This window comes from Pan paniscus, chromosome 13 (genome assembly GCF_029289425.2).
Source record: "Pan paniscus chromosome 13, NHGRI_mPanPan1-v2.0_pri, whole genome shotgun sequence".
NCBI classification, from domain to species: Eukaryota; Metazoa; Chordata; class Mammalia; order Primates; family Hominidae; genus Pan; species Pan paniscus.
Window position 1 is genome coordinate 80,943,803 of NC_073262.2, and position 16,920 is coordinate 80,960,722.

Here is a 16,920-nt window from a genome sequence, read left to right on the forward strand (position 1 = left end):
AGGGTCCATCTGTGTAATTACATGTGTCAGATTTCCTTCCTTTTTAAGGCTGAATAATATTCCATTGTATGGATATAACCCTTTTTTAAATATATTCATTCATTCATTGATGGACACTTGGGTTGCTTCCGCATTTTGGCTACATGCTGCTATGGACATGGTTGTACAGTATCTTAGCCTGTGATTTTAGTTCTTTTGGGGCATATACCTAAAAGTGGAATTGTTGGATCATATGGCAATCTATTTTTAGTTTTTTGTTTGTTTGAGATGGAGTTTTGCTCTTGTTGCCCAGGCTGGAGTGCAGTGGCACGAGCTCAGCTCACTGCAACCTTCACCTCCCAGGTTCAAGCAATTCTCCTGCCTCAGCCTCTTGAGTAGCTGAGGTTACAGGCAAGTACCATCACATTCAGCTAATGTTTTGTATTTTTATTAGAGACCTCAGATGATCTGCCCACCTCTTCCTCCCAAAGTGCTGGGATTACAGGTGTGAGCCACCATGCCCAGCCTATTTTTAGTTTTTTTTTTTTTTTTTTTTTTTTTTTTTTTTGCCGTACTGTTCTCCACAGGACCTACATCATTTTCTATTCCCACCAGCAATGCACAAGGGTTGGTTCAAGGACATTTTTAACCCAAGTCATTTTGTCTGCTTTAGCCAACTCCTCAGAATGCCTCGACTCAGTGCAGAAATGGTTGTTTTGACAGGAAATTGCTCCAGAGAACAGGACATGTACTGTTGAAATCATATAGTGCCTTAGTAAGAATTTGTACACACCTAGGGATTTATGAGTCATCATTTAAGGTCACAAAGTAGGGCAAAATATTTTGTTATGTCTTATTGTTGCCAAAAAGTCTTAGCACTGTGCTGACAATTGGTATCTGTTAGCAGTCATTGGAACCATATTTCCCAGTATTATTTTTCTGTTAAAATATGAGCTATGACATTATCTAATCTTTCTTTCAAAACATGTTGGCAAAGGCCAGAAACCAAGTGATGAATCAAAAAGTGACTGACAAGTCTTGGAAAATTATTACTGGTGAAATGATCACTTACTATGCATTTAAGGTTTTTCCATGTCTTTTCATGGCCTTGATAGCTCATATCTTTTTTGCACTGAATAATATTCTTACTGATATTTTTAAGATCCTTTTTGTCATTGCATAGACTAGTTTCTAGAATTCTTGTCTGTTCCATTTGCTTTTCCTGGCCCTGTACTACTACTATTAACCAGGGAAGCTGTTAAATAGCTTTAGTGTGTGATAAGTAAAGTATCTTTCATTATTTTTTAGAATATTCTTTGTTATTCTCATATGTTTACTCTTCCAGATGAACTTACTTTTTCTCTTTCTTTCCTTCCTTCCTTTCTTTGTTTTGTTTCTTTCTTTTCTTTCTTTCGCTCCTTGTGGAGCAAAGTTAACCCATAAGCAGTGCATCCAGAGTAGCCCAGATGAACTTTAAAATAATATTGCCAAGTCATTAAAAATCCTGTTATGATTTTGGTAACGATTACATTAAATTGTGTCAATATGAGAGTAATAAGTGTTTTACAATATTTAGTTCACTGTAAAACTTACTTCAGATACAAAATTCAGATGTAGAGCTAAACAAAGTAAAAGATATGATTCCTTCTTCATTCTTTCTTTTCCCTTTTCCCACCCATCAGGTTTGATGGCTGTCCACATCAAGGATGAGGATTTGTCTTATTCATTTACTTAGTAAGGGGCCTAAGAAGAGTGGAGAGAGATTAGAGGCTTGATGAGTTGAAATCAGGAAACTTGCATCTAGGATTTTCTAATGAGGTTCCTCCAAATTCTCTGTAAATAGTTATGCAAATATTTAAAAAGACAAACTGTCAATAACCCAAACACTAGCTTCAAACAGAATAATACAATGTCAAACTATAGAGGACTAAACCCTAATTTTATGAAAGCTATATATCTCAAATTGAGGAAAATCTAGCCAAGTTCTGATTATGACAAACCTTATCTTCACTTACAGAAAAGGAGTTGGCTTTTCTTACAATTTGTCCTCACACTTTGAGATCCCTGTAGGTCCCAATTAGAAAAAGTGGCAGCGTTCCAAGGGATGGGCAGGGAGTTCAGATGTTCCTCATAGACAAGGAGTGACACTCCAGGTGGATCACTCCATTATTCCTTTGCTTGGGACTGTGGACACACATTCTTCTTAGACCATAGGGTCACTCTCAGGGTGTGCTTAACTTATTGCTGTCAGATGTATCTGTCATAGAGAGGGTAAGGGAGGCAGGATGAAGGTCTGCTTGTTTTGTCTGTTTACAGCAGGGGCAGCGGGGACAGGGTCTCGCTCTGTCACCTAGGTGGGAGTGCAGTGGTGTGATCTCAGGTCACTGCAACCTCTACCTCCTGGGTTCAAGTGATTCTTGTGTCTCAGCCTCCCGAATAGCCGGGATCACAGGCGTGTGTCACCATGCCCAGCTAATTTGTGTAGTTTTAGTAGAGACAGGGTTTCGCCATGTTGGCCAGGCTGGTCTCGAACTACTGGCCTCAAGTGATCCTACTTATCCTCCCAAATGCTGGGATTACAGGCATGAGCCACCACACCCAGTCCCATTTTACTCTTAACTGTCACTTACAGACTGTAGATTCCAGCGTGATTTAGAGAAATGTAAAGGGAAATGGAAATAGAACTTTAAAAGGAGAATTATATCTTTCAAATTATTGTCAAATATAAAAGGCTATTAAAACCATATGAAAGTCAGTATGCTGCAAAAGCCAGATTACCAAGCAAAGCCATCAAGCATTAAAGGAAACAAAGAAGAACCAAAAAAATAGAAAGTACGAAATGATATGGCAGGGGTAAGATCAATTATTAGTTATAACATTAAATAGAAATTGGAAATACTTCACTAAAATTAGATTTTTTGAACAATTCAACCTGATCATTACTAGAGGGACACATAATATAAAATATACAGGAAGTTTAAATGGGAAGGATGGACAAAGTTTATTTAATCACTTGCAAGCAGAAAGGGAAGAGATGATATCAGATAAAGCAAAACAAAAAGTGTTAAAAGGAATGAAAAGGGTCATTTTTATAATGATCAAGACTAAATGTATAACTATTGCAGACTCTTTTGTGATAAATCTCATTGTTCCAAAATATACTGAGTACAACCTAAACGTCCCAAAAGAAGAATGGTTAAATGTGTTGTGGTATATCTGTGTGGTAGTCTTATTTGTAATGGTTAAGAATGGTATTGTTGAAGTTTCTTTGTTTATCAAAAAAGCCATTAGTGATATATTGTTGATCGAAAAACCATACTGCAGATAGTGTGAATATTATTCTTCTACTTTGATTAAAGTAGAACCAAAAATGTTAACAAGGGTTATCTCTCAGTGATGTAACTGGAGTCAATTTAAATATTTTCAACTGTACTTTTAATCTTTTCCTATAGTTTATATAGTAAATTATAATTATACCCAAATATCTACTGCCTCGCCTACTGGGAGAACTATAGTTTCATGCATCATTGACTCACCTAGGCCATGTGACTCGTTTTGGCCAATAAAACGTGAGTGAGCTAACCTGTAGCACCTACAAGCAAAAGCTCTAAGAACCATCCCATGGTTCTGCAATGGCTCTTTGCCCTGCCTCTCCTGGGGGCTGTTTATTAAGCCTGGAATGAAGAGCACTCAAGGTAGGTCTGCAGCTGACCTAAAGGACATGTAAATGAGCTAAAAATAAACCTTTCTTGTAAGCCTCTTGGAAGCAGAGAGACGGGGCCCTAACCTACTGGTGCCTTGATTTATCAGCCTTCCGGACTGTGAGAAAGACATTTGGGGCTTGGTTGTGACTCATTGCAACTTAGCCCAGGGCAAGTGGTCCCCAATCTTAAGTGTTTTTCTGGACACATACAATTTATGATGCCTTTGAACAGCAAGTTCTAGAAGTCTTCCCTACCAGCTTTTGCTTTAATTAGGTCCCTGGGTCATAAATCTGAGATTTATGCCACTCAATGAAAATGCAAATGTTACAGCACTTAGCAATACTTGTAGTGTTCCCACTGTTACAAAAGAAGAATGAGACAGAAAAATTAGATGTTCAGCTCTCTTGTATTGCTGTTATTTTCAGTCACAACACGTTTCTCATTGAGTATAGTAATTATGTTGGTGTTGACTTTAAAATTTATGGCCTTTCTTTGGTTTAGAATATTGTTTAGGCAATTTCTGAAAATGTTCTTTCGTAGAGATGACTTTTTTTTATGTTATAGCAGTTCCTACACTCTAAAGAATAACCTTCTCTCAGAGTTTAGACTTACTTTTATAATGCATTTGAAAAAGAGCAGGTGGTCAAACAGTTGATTGAAAATTGGTTGGAATAATCTTTAAAGGGCATCTCATTCAACTTTATATTAAGTACTTGAAACCCTTTCTGTTAAAAAAAATAACAAAAATTAATAGAAACAACAACAATAACCTCAAAAACAATTCTTGGAATGAATTAAGTTCTCTTACTTTTTCTTCATTTTGCTATTATTCAACATATTTAAACTGTAGTTCAACTGAAATGTTGCCCTTTTATCATAAACAAGTTATCCTGAAAATGCCATTTTAAATTAAAACAAAAATCAAGGTGTTAGCATTGATGTTAATGAAAAAAGTACAGTTTTTTAAATGAAAAAATCCAGCAGAGGAAATATACCTTGGATTGAATTTACTTCCAAATGGATTTCAGTTTAATGAGTTAGGTTGTTACAACCTCATCCCTTGGAAGCACTTGAACGCATCACAAAAGTACCTCCTTTTTGGCTCAAGAGTCAGTATCTACTTGTAAAACATCTGGGACCAGAAAACTAAGTACTTCAAATCAAGGATCCGAGCAGTGTCTGTGCATTCTGTTTGCTGGCACCACAGCTTGGAATCAGAAACTTCACTCACTTATTAGAATGCCTTCATAAAACAAAAAGATTAGATGATCATCTGTCAAGTGGAGGTTTATTACTACCTTTTGCCAATAATGAATGAAACTATCTCTAGCTCACAGAAGAGATATACAGCGCTTTCCATTTCTGTTTGTCCAAAGGCTAGTTTTGTTTCAAGAGAAACTCTCCCAGTTTGGAGGGAAAGTAGCTTTCATTTTTCCTGCAGTGACAGTGAAATTGAAATTTTAAGACTGGATTACAAGTTCTATTCACTAGAATGTCCAGTTTTCACAGTTTACAAAAATTCCCCCTGTAATTATTGGGATTGTTCTTTTAGGTATTCTCTATAAACAGGTGACCATTAAAATCCTGAATAACACATTCAGAGTGACATAATCCATTATTAAAAATATAACTATAGGACCATATAAAATTTCATTTACTGGCACATATGAAATTTACATGATCTTAAAGGATCTGATTAATATATCTGTATCATTACCATAGTCTATTAAACATTTACATCTCCAGCCTAGATTTCCCTGAGCTCCAGACCTACATTTCCAAGAGTTTGTCTCCAACTGAATGTCTTCAGCAATGTCTCTAACCACAGTCATGACTTTCCCATGGATCTTGGATTTCCTTTGACCATTTCTTGCTCAGAATGCCAGAGACCTGAGATTTAGCCTCAACTCTGCCTCCCCGACCATGTCCAGTCACAGGACACAGGACTCAATGTTGGAATTTCTGCCAGCACTCTCCCATCCTCTCCTGAGTCCTGATTGGGCCCTCCTCATCTTCTTTACTTCCCCACTTGGAGTCTCCCCACAGCTGCCAAAATCACCCTTTAGTAACACAAATCTGGTTACGTCTCGATGGCTTCTCATGCTTATGATAAAAATCAAAATGCCAATGTCTTAGTCCACTTGTGCTTCTATAACAGAATACCCAAGACTGGGTAAGTTATAAAGAACATAAATTTCTTTCTCACAGTTCCGAAGGCTGGGAAATCAAGGCACCAGCAGGTTAGGGCCCTGTCTCTCTGCTCCCAAGAGGCACTTCAAATGCTGCATCCTCTGGAGAGGAGGAACCTCATGTCCTCATATGGCAGGAAAGCAGAAGAGAGAGAACCCACTCCCACAAGCTGTATCAGTCAATTCTCATGCTGCTAATAAAGATATACCCAAGAGCACCTAATTTATAAAGGAAAGAGGTTTAATTGACTCACAGTTCTGCATGGCTGGGGAGGCCTTAGGAAACTTATAATCATGGCAGAAGGGGAAGCAAACACTTCCTTCTTCACATGTCAGCAGCGAGGAGAAATGCCAAACAAAAGAGGAGAAAGCCCCTTACAAAACCATCAGGTCTGACCTCTCATGAGGACAGGATGAGGGTAACCGCCCCCAAAATCAAATTACTTCTCATCTGGTTCCTCCCATGACATATGGGGATTATGGGAACTACAATTCAGGATGAGATATGGGTGGGAACACAACCAAACCATATCACAAGCTGTTTATATAGTGGCACTAACCTAGTCACAAGGGCTCCACCCTCATGACCTAAACACCTCCCATTAGGCCTCACTTCCCAATACTGTTGCATTGGGGTTAGGTTTCTAACACATGAATTTTGGTGCACATATTCAGACCATAGCAACTGTCATGGCCTACAAGGTCCTGCAGGGACTGGTCTCTGCATTTCTTTGACCCCATATCGCCATATCTCTGACTCTAGTCATATTGGCTACCACTCATCTGTTGATCATGTCACGCCAGACACCCTGGTACTTAGTAAACCGCTCATTCTTTGGACCTCAGCTCTAACTCCCAGATCCATTAGTTCACCTCAGTCACTGTCTTCATAATGCCCATATATCTCCATCTTTTTTTGTTTATCTTATTCAGTGTCTCACCCTCTGGACTGAAGTTCAGGTCTCACTTTTTTGTGGCCTAAAAATTGATTTCTGTTTCCTGCTAGCAGCTTTCCTTCCCAGCCTGTGCTAACAAGCCTACACAAGTGTTCTGGTGTTCTGTACTTCCTTCAAGAAGATATTAGCATTAAGATGGGGGCTAGAATGTGACCTTCTTCTTGTAAGAGGATAAAGTTCACTTTAATTGTCTATCTTTTGGGAAATATCATTTTTTAAGCTTTTAATGTTATACCATAGTGCTTACCTTTTAACATTTTTTAGCATAGCTGTGTTGGAGATAAGGCCAATTTAAGAGCTTCTCTCTGACACAAGCTTTTAACCTTAATACTAACAATGCAAACCTTCCTTACATGAATCCAAGTAAAAAAATTGAAGTGGCTGTTGGCTGTGCATAAGTGAAGGAACTCCATTTACCCCTGCTCTAAGATAACCTGTCAATCTGTAGATGTTTGCGAGCATGTTGGTTGTTGAGAGTCACATGTAGGCATGCTGTAGTTTTGAGGTACAAATAAATGTGGATATATGTATTCCTGGATCCTTCACAAATGCTGGATCACAGGATGCACACAATGTGTTAACTCTTTTGTAACTGACTACTTTGTGTTGGATTAACCGTCACATACATGACATAGCTAAACTAAACTGAAGACAAACATGGACCAAGCTCTTATTCTAGTCCATTGGGTAGGAGAGATTACGTTTCCGGAGGAGAATCTGGCGTCTTTAGCATCAGGGTCTCAAATATAGCGTTATAATCTGCTTTAAAACAAAGAAAATGCAAGAGGAGAGAATATGACTTTAGTACATGATTTCTTCCCATTTTGCTTGTTAACAGTCCTTTTTTTTTTTTTTTACATACTGACACTTTCATCTTCTGCCTTAAAATCTAGAGGAAGAAGTGTTTCCTAATGTGTCAGAGTTCCTCCTCTCACTAACACAAATTAATATTTCATCCTAAAGATAATGATTTTAATTTGACTTTTAATTACTTATATGAGGCTTGTTTGTTTTGCTTTTAGGTGGTTTGGACACCCTCAATATTGCCTGCTCTTTTCTAGTCAAACCTGATTCATGAAATGGAATGAAGCTGAAAAATCATCTACTTCTTTGTTTGTGGATTTGAGAGAAGATTGGGATGGTCTTAAGTGCATAAAACGAGACTCTAACTGCAGCGATGAGTTCAGATGAGAAGGGCATTTCCCCTGCTCATAAAACATCCACTCCAACCCATAGAAGTGCCTCCTCTTCAACATCCTCCCAAAGGGACAGTAGGCAGGTAAGAGAAGAGCATTAAGTGCCTTTGGTTGTTTTATGCAAATGCAATACCACTGAGATAGGATGGGGTTGCTAATTAATTCTGAAATTTTGTTGTAAAGTCTTTTATTCCAAGTGAAAAATCGTCATTTTCTGTAGGTACGTTCATTGATGTCATGAAGCTCCCACTCTTGCTTCTCTGTGATTTAGGACTCTTTTTTAGAAGGCAGACACAGAAGGCTGGTAGGGTGGCTATGGGAAGCCCTGCCATCTTTTCCTCCCTGCACCTGGAGGGGGAGCCAGCATCAAGAACTTGAACACTTCTCTTCGTTCATGGAGGTGGAAAGGGAACTATGAACCCTGCAAAGGACGTCTTCCTATAAGGCTGTCGCTGGGCTGCCAAGCCCTAACTCTGTTTGGTATTTTGTGGAATCTGGTAACAGCTAGATTCAGGAATTAGGTTACAGATAAAATTGTAATACCAGGAATTAAGAGCTGTGAGAACCCAAACAATGTTTACAGGCAACAGAGAAAGTAAATGGTTATTACTTAATCATGGTAGAAAACGCCCATGGTCCCATTTGAGCCAATTTTGCAAGTTATTTTTGTTATGTCATTACTGTTGAAGTGGCGATTCTGCTGGCAGGGTTATGTGAGCCTTCATCGTATGAATGTTCTTCACTGTCAGAACAGGTTGTTATTTCAGCCAGCACAGGTCTGAGCATAATTATTTTCCATCATAATTTGTCTTGTGATAGTATCTTGGTTGTGTAACTTGAAATTCCCAATAAGTAGGTGTTATTACCTTTTTATAAAAGTTTTCCATTTTGGCAACTTTCAATTAGTGAGCATCATGCAGGTTCTCCTTCACCCCCTCCACCCCTCACCCCCTGTTTTATGTTTTCAGAGCATATTACCTAGTTTCTAGGAGGGTGAGCATCAGTTATTTGATTGGCCATCATATAGACATGGGTCTTGAGACAGCCACTTCCATATATGAATTCATTTTCGATAGTGCAAGTACACTGCTGGGGATGCTTTTTAGGAAACCCTCCCAACACTCTCTCTCCCTTTTTAGCAAGAAATTCCAGGAGAATCTGTAAGAATCCAGGGGTGCTAATGTGTATATCTTTCACAGATCCTAAGGCAGGTGTTTCTACTCCAGGGTCTTGGGGAACTTTTGATACTGGTGTCTTTTGTTATTGAGTTCAAAGACGACACCTATATTCGGTTCTTTAGAAGTAGTCATGCCATTAAATCTGTGATTACACACAGTTATAATATTTATTGTATTGCACTTACAGAGTCAAAGAAAGTAAGAGTACCAGGAATGGAAGCACTTTTATATTAAATAACTACTATATTCTGAGATGCTTTCTAAGTTTGCAAATTTAGTCTACCTTTGCCTGCCCTGCTGTTCTTTCTTGTTATGGCTCTTCCATTTTTCCCTTCCCTGGGCATTTAAACAGAGAGAGAGTCATTGTAAGCAGCATGACCTTCCTGACTGCTGGGAAGAAGGAAGCAGTTGACCCGGCTCACCCTGGAGAATTGTGGCAAATGGTAAAGATGGATGACTCCTGTAGAAACATCTATCATGCATTGTTATTCTGCCTGTTGCACCCGAGCTCCAGGACAGGCACGCAAAGCAATAGGGAAACACTGAGACCCTGGTGTGCCGGAGGGAGCATGAAGGTGGAATGTGTGACTCCTCACTGGCTTGTGAATGGAAAGTTTTATGATGGGAATGAAAGGAGCATGTCTGTACATTGATAATGAGTTCTAGAAAAGTAAGAGACGCTTTTCAAAGGGTTATTATTCTTTAAGGAGAGAGTTTATTTTTACTCCTATTTATCTCAGCAGGTGGAAACGCTCCCAAAAACTTTCTTCCCTGGTTCCTTCCTGACTCCTGTTTTGTGTCTGTCTACCTCCCTCAGGGGAGAGAAGAATAGAAGAGATCAATTACAGTTCTGTTTTTCCTTCCTTATCTCAATCACTGCCTAAACCTCAGAATTAACTTAGGGAACTCAGATATTTTGACTGATCATGTGATGTGATGTAGTGTTTTTTATATGCATCTATTTTTGTGTGATAACTGTTTTCATAGTGAAGGGACATAGAGAAAGTGTGATAAATTTGGCTTCATTGAATCCTTTCCATTCTCCTGATTTGACTGACATCTATGCAGATGGTGCCAAATTGCAAACTCCAGCCCCATTTCTCTCCTAAATTAGGATCTAGCACATAGCTGAGAATACAGTGGTATCTTAATGCACATTATTTGCCTTTCCTTCTCAAGTTCTAATCGTAAGTAACTAATGAATGATTGAGCATTTCTACTTAAATGCACTGCCGCTTGAGCGGTACCACTGTGTCTTAAATCAATACGTATAAACCAATTTGCTATCAGGATAACCATTCTCTTAGAGATCCAGGGTCAATGTCTGTCTTTCTCCTTTGCTTCTCCCACATTCAATAGGTTAACAAGTCCTATTGATCATTTCCTCCTTCATAATATTATAATTTCCTTCTATTCCCACTGTCAGCTCCCTCTCACAGCTCTCATCACCTCTACCCAGGATCCTGCAGAGTGCGCTTGCCTCACTATCTCACTTATGGCCTCACCATTTCAAATGTCCTGAGTAGGGCAGATTCATGCTCAAAATCCATCAGACTCATTGTTACCTACACAATTAAGGCCACAGTTTCTTACTTGGAACCCCATGTCTAGCATGATCTGGTCCCGGCTTGTGTTCCATTTTCCTCCCAACCTCAACAGTCTTGTCTGATCATAGTCCTAAACTGCCCTGTCTTTATCTCTACTTGCCTTTCCTGCATGGAATTCCCACCACCCTCCTCTCAACCAGATGCCTCCCTATGCCTCAAAGACCGGCTCATATGATGCTCCCACTGGCCACGCAAACCCACTTTACCCTCTCCTTCCTCTGAACTTTTATAGACCTTTTTGACAATATTTGATGGTTCTATATTGCTTATCTTTTTATGTACTGATCTCCTCATCTGTATTGTGAGCTCTCTTATACAGACTATGTACTCTTAAGTCTTCAGAGACCAGCCTTGAACCTCAAATGTTTTAATATATCCTGGAGGATATATTTTAAAGACCTGCAACAACATTAGTTTTGTATTTTTATTACAAATTTTCCATTCCTGATTTATTTGTCCTTCTCTTCTTCCTTCCTCATGGATAAGTAAAACAAAGAACATCTGTGCATAATAGTAATTACCTGTCCTTCCTGTCACTACATTAGATAGCATAATTGGTAAAGAAGGGAGAGGAGCTACGAAATAAAATGACTCAGTGCCCCTGTGATCTCAGTAAGTGTTTCTTCACCAATGATAGCATCAAGCCTCCTCTTAGTTATTTAACAAGTTAGAAGGCTTTAATAATTGTTCCATTTGCATTTCACTAAATCTGATATGAGCTGTTAGAACATCTAGCAAAATTGGCTCTTTGTGTGTGTGATCAACTATGACTCATTAAGCTGCAATAAACATATTAATATATGCCCTAAAACATTCCAAGAGGGAGCATAAGGTTGTTGATGAAACACCTAGGACTGACCAATAAACCAGCATTCCCCAAAGTGTGTTCCGAGGAATGCTTGCCCCTTGAGATGTTGTATTAAAGAGAGTTCTTCTGTCAAATAAGTTAGAGAAGTGCTAAACAAAATATCTTTTGCAATGTGCATTACAAAATTAAGGACACCGATAAGTCCCGAAGTAAGAACTTTTTATTTAACTGAGTAATTCTAGAACGTAGTAGACTGTGGAACTTTTTCCCCTGTAAGATTTGATTGTTACAAATTCAGATTCTTCCTTCTATGAAAAAATTGGAAGGTCTAGGGACATTGATCCCAGATTTCTGATGACAACGGTAGACTGGGCTCAATAATGGCTTCCAGTGTAGTTGGGATATTTACTCTTTGATCAGCTATAGTCTTCACCTGCCCTCAATACTTATTTATGTTGACTGACTTGCCCTTTAAAGCATTTGGATTTGTAATTCCTGATCCTGGATGTCAGTGGGTCAGTCACAGTAATATTTAACTTACCAAGGGTGATTTCAACTTGGATTTTAAGAAAGCACCTTAAGTTTAACATGCCCAAAACTGAAATCTTTTTTTTTTTTTTTTTTTTTTTTGAGACGGAGTCTTGCTCTGTTGCCCAGACTGGAGTGCAGTGGCGCGATCTCGGCTCACTGCAAGCTCTGCCTCCTGGGTTCACGCCATTCTCCCGCCTCAGCCTCCTGAGTAGCTGGGACTACAGGCGCCCGCCACCGCGCCCGGCTAATTTTTTGAATTTTTAGTAGAGACAGGGTTTCACCGTGTTAGCCAGGATGGTCTCAATCTCCTGACCTCGTGATCCGCCCACCTCAGCCTCCCAAAGTGCTGGGATTACAGGCGTGAGCCACCGCACCCAGCCTCAAAACTGAACTCTTAATTGCCCTCTCAAATCTACTCCTGCCCAGTTTACACTGCCTCCATAAATGACAGCTCCATTCTTTCATTTGGTGAGAAATCCAGGAATCCAGGAATCATCCTTTTGGTTCTACCTTCAGGATATACCTGGAATCTGATGACTGCTTGCCACCTCCTCCCCCTCCACCTTGGTCTGAGCCACCGTCATTTCTCACCTGGACTATCGTCACAGTTTTCCAGTGGGTCTCCCTGCTTCTGTCCTTGCCCAACATACGGGTCATTCTTTACAGAGCAGTTGGAGTAATATCTTCACAACCTAAGTCAGAGTGAGCCACTCTTCTGCACCAAGCCCTCCAGTGACTTCCCATCTCTGTCCAAATAATATTGAATTGCTGACCACTGTCTACGATGCCATTCATAATCTGGTTCTGCCTGGCCCTCTGAGCGCATACCATGTTCCCTTTACGTGGTTCTCTCCAGTACATTCCTCAGATGTGCTAAGAACACACCCACCTCAGGGCCTTTGCACTTCTGGTCCCCTCACCCTCACCTGCTTTTCATCTAGCCATCCCCCGGTTTGTCACACACTTGGCTCAGTCTCCAAATATACCCTCTTTGGGCAGCCTTCTCTGCCCTTCCCTGCATGTACCCATCTCTCCTTGTCCACTTAGCTGGTTTGATTTTTCTTTAAAGCATTAACTACCACCTGGCATGTTATCTATTTGGTTTTGTATTTGTTTCCTGTTTATGTCTGTATCCCCTTCCTGTATTCCCTAACACTGAAATGTAAGCCCTATGAAAACAGGGTTTTATTTCACTCAATAATGTATTCCTAGCACCTTGTACAGCGCCTCACATTTGGTATGCTCAAGATGTATTAGAAGGAATAAATGAATGAATGAGAAGTCAGGATGGAGAGAAGATTGGGAGCTCGGCTCCAGAGGTCTTGATCGCTGCGAAGGAATAATCATGAGGTCAGGAGATGACAACAGGGAGAGAAGATGATATGGTTTGGAGTTCCAAGTCCCACAAGAGTGGATTTTGAGAGTAAATGAAGGATAGCCCAAAGGCAGCAGAGAGGACCTAAGAGAGCACAGTCCCTTCCTCTTGCTCCTGAGAGTGGACGTGTGATGGAATAAGTGGAATCATGTGAAGGCAAAAGCAGACAAAAGCAGAGAGTTGGGAGCATTCTTCTGCACAGGTGTTAAACATATTGGTGGGGGTGGGAGGTATCTTTTTATTTTATTTAATTAAATTGAAAGGCGTCAAATTAAATTGAAATGTCTTAGTCTGTCGCCCAGGCTGGAGTGCAGTGGTGCCATCTCAGCTCACTGGAGCCTTCGCCACCTGGGCTCAAGCGATTCTCCTGCCTCAGCCTCCAGAGTGGCTGGGACTACAGGCGAGCACCACCACGCCCAGCTAATTTTTGTAATTTTTTTTTTTTTTTTTTGAGATGGAGTTTCGCTCTTTTTGCCCAGGCTGGAGTGCAATGGCACAATCTCGGCTCACTGCAACCTCCGCCTCCCGGGTTCAAGCGATTCTCCTGCCTCGGCCTTCCGAGTAGCTGGGATTGCAGGTGCACCACCACGCCCGGCTAACTTTGTATTTTTAGTAGAGATGGGGTTTCACCATGTTGGCCAGGCTGGTCTTGAACTCCTGACCTCTGGTGATCGCCTGCCTCGGCCTCCCAAAGTGCTGGAATTACAGGCATGAACCACCATGCCCAGCCAATTTTGGTTATTTTTGAGACAGAGTTTCGCTTTGTCGCCCAGGCTGGAGTGCGGTGGCACAATCTCAGCTCTTTGTAACCTCCGCCTCCCAGGTTCAAGTAATTCTGATACCTCAGCCTCCCGAGTAGCTGGGATTACAGGCGCCTGCCACCACATCTGGCTAATTTTTGTACTTTTAGTAGAGATGGGGTTTCACTACGTTTGCCAGGCTAGTCTCAAACTCCTGACCTCAAGTGATCCACCCACCTCACCCTCCCAAAGTGCTGGGATTTCAGGCATGAGCCACCGCACCCAGCCTCTCTTTATTTTAAAACGAAGGTTATTGCTTCCTGATCAGTATGTATTTTATGATCACATTATATAATAAGGTCACTCAGTTTGTGACCCACTGACTGGATTTTGTTTCCATAATTAGTTTTATGCTTACATTTCTTTCCTTCTTTCCTTTTTTTTTGGAGACAGAGTTTTGCTCTTGTTGCCCAGGCTAGAGTGCAATGGTGTGATCTCAGCTCACTGCAACCTCCGCCATCCAGGTTCAAGCAATTATCCTGCCTCAGCCTCCTGAGTAACTGGGATTACAGGCGCCCAACACCATGCCCAGCTAATTTTTGTATTTTTAGTAGAGACAGGGTTTCACCATGTTGGCCAGGCTGGTCTTAAATTCCTGATCTCAGGAGGTCCACCTGCCTCAGCCTCCCAAAGTGCTGAGATTACAAGCATGAGCCACCGCGCCTGGCCTATGCTTACATATTTTAGAGAATTTTAACAAAATATATGTTTCTGAGGCATTTTCAGTAGTTCTGGGATTATGCCCAAGGATCTGCATTTTCAAAAGCAAGTCCTGTATTTGGAGCCAATGATTATTTTTATTTGTATTATTTTCAAGTCATATCAGAAAATCAGACACTATGGCTCTGAGAATGTAGGGTTTGGAATGCATAATTTTCAGGTGATAGCATCTGTTATGGGTGAATTCTTATATATATCTCCACCAGGTTAGACCTTGTAAATCCTTAAATGAGTCAATTTTTTTGCTCAATGAAAAATCAAAGAAGAAAAAGCCAGCCAGCCCTCATAATGACTCAAAGTTTGCTGAAGCTCAGAGATAATAAAATAAAGAACATTTTAAGGAAAAAAATATAAATAATAAAAAATAAATAAGTCATAAGAGGCTAGAAGTTCATCTTCTTACCAGTTTTTACAAAATCTATATTCAGTATCATGGTCCATCTTTTAACAACTATATATTTCAATTACATGAGTATCTTAAATGTTTCCTATGTATTATCAACAGCAATGCATTTCAAAACCAACAGTGGCCTGTTCATTCAAAGCCCACTGGTGACATATTAAGGCCATCCCCAGCAGTGACTCAGTGGGACCATGTGCTGGTGTAACCATGGGATAGTGGCATGGCCATTCAGAGCAGATTTCAGCAGCATCTGTTATACAGGAAACTCATTATAAGTAAAGAAGGTGCCTGGAAAACCAGACAGTAAAAATGTCTCTCATCAACATCTATCCTTTATGTGCAAAGTTTTCATAACAAGTTTTCTTGTTGAACAAACAGGCTAATAAAAAGATCTCCCAGCATATACATGAACTGAATTGGAATGTGTCTCCTCCGACTGAGCCTCTGTAGCATCTTCAAATCGCTCTGTTGAATGAAATAACTAAATCACTACTGTGAAACATAGTGTCAAATCTTCTAAATAGGAAATGGATTTCCTTGAGTTGTGAAAAGTAGAATGTTATCTCAAACAAAAATGTTCTAATTTCTAGAGAAAAGAAGGTCAAGCATCCCTGATTTGATACCTAACCTCCAATTACAATCACCTCCAGTGTTACCAGTAAGGAGGAATATAACCTGAATTATTAGCTCTATGTAGAATTCCACTGGACCCAGGGATTTGCAGGATGACCCTGGAACCCAGCTGTTAGTTCAGAGAGAAACACTAACCTGATCTGAAAATCTGCAGTGTCCTCTCTGGAGTGCTAGGTATATTTAAATTATTGAGTTGATTCAAATTTCAGTTTAGCCTTTTTGGGATTCCACTCATCCCATGGAATCAACTTTTTGGGACTTAGGACCAGTGTCAGTGAGAAAATAATATTTGTTTGCAAAAGCTCAGACTGGGACCAATTTTTGTTACTTGGATGCAAACTGGGTATTTTGAAGAGTCTAAATATTAGGCAAAGTTTATGAACAAACCAATAGAATAACACCAGCAATAGCTAATATTTCACAAGCTCTCACTGTGGAAGGCTGGAAGTGTCATCACTTTGTTCAAAGAACAAAGTGTGGCCAAAGTGGTGAAATGTCTTGCCAACAGCTAATGAGCAGTGGAGACAGGATTTGCTCCCTGGAACCCAGTTTCTGGAGCCCTTGTTCTTGGCCCCTCCACTATTAGATGTTGTAATGCTTGCCAAGCTGGATGTCCAGGCCTCCTGTATACTTTGAAGTGAACCTTGTAGGCAGCATTTGTCAATCATTTTTTAGTTAGGTATTGCCTCCTCATTTTTTTCCTTGAGCAATAATAGTAATTTTTCACATCTTTGATGGCTTGGGAAACTGTAAATCAAATGGTACGTAGACTAAAATGTTAATAGTTATTATGAACTGTTGCCATCATAGGTGAGTTCTATGCTATCTGTGCTTTTCTCAA

At 40.1% G+C, this 16,920-nt stretch overlaps 1 protein-coding gene across 27 annotated transcripts in view; it reads left to right on the forward strand.

Moving 5' to 3' along the window:
- Window positions 1-16,920, forward strand: part of OSBPL6 (oxysterol binding protein like 6) — a 202,717-nt gene that overhangs the window by 105,034 nt on the left and 80,763 nt on the right. For 22 of the 27 annotated variants that reach the window (XM_034954580.3, XM_034954581.3, XM_063595456.1 and 19 more), the window contains one exon: window positions 7,851-8,107. In XM_034954580.3, the coding sequence (XP_034810471.1) occupies window positions 8,006-8,107 (102 nt within the window). In that variant the 5' untranslated portion in view covers window positions 7,851-8,005. The remainder of the gene's footprint in view (window positions 1-7,850; window positions 8,108-16,920) is intronic. The other 5 variants (XM_063595451.1, XM_055108814.2, XM_055108809.2 and 2 more) reach the window with 1 other exon arrangement.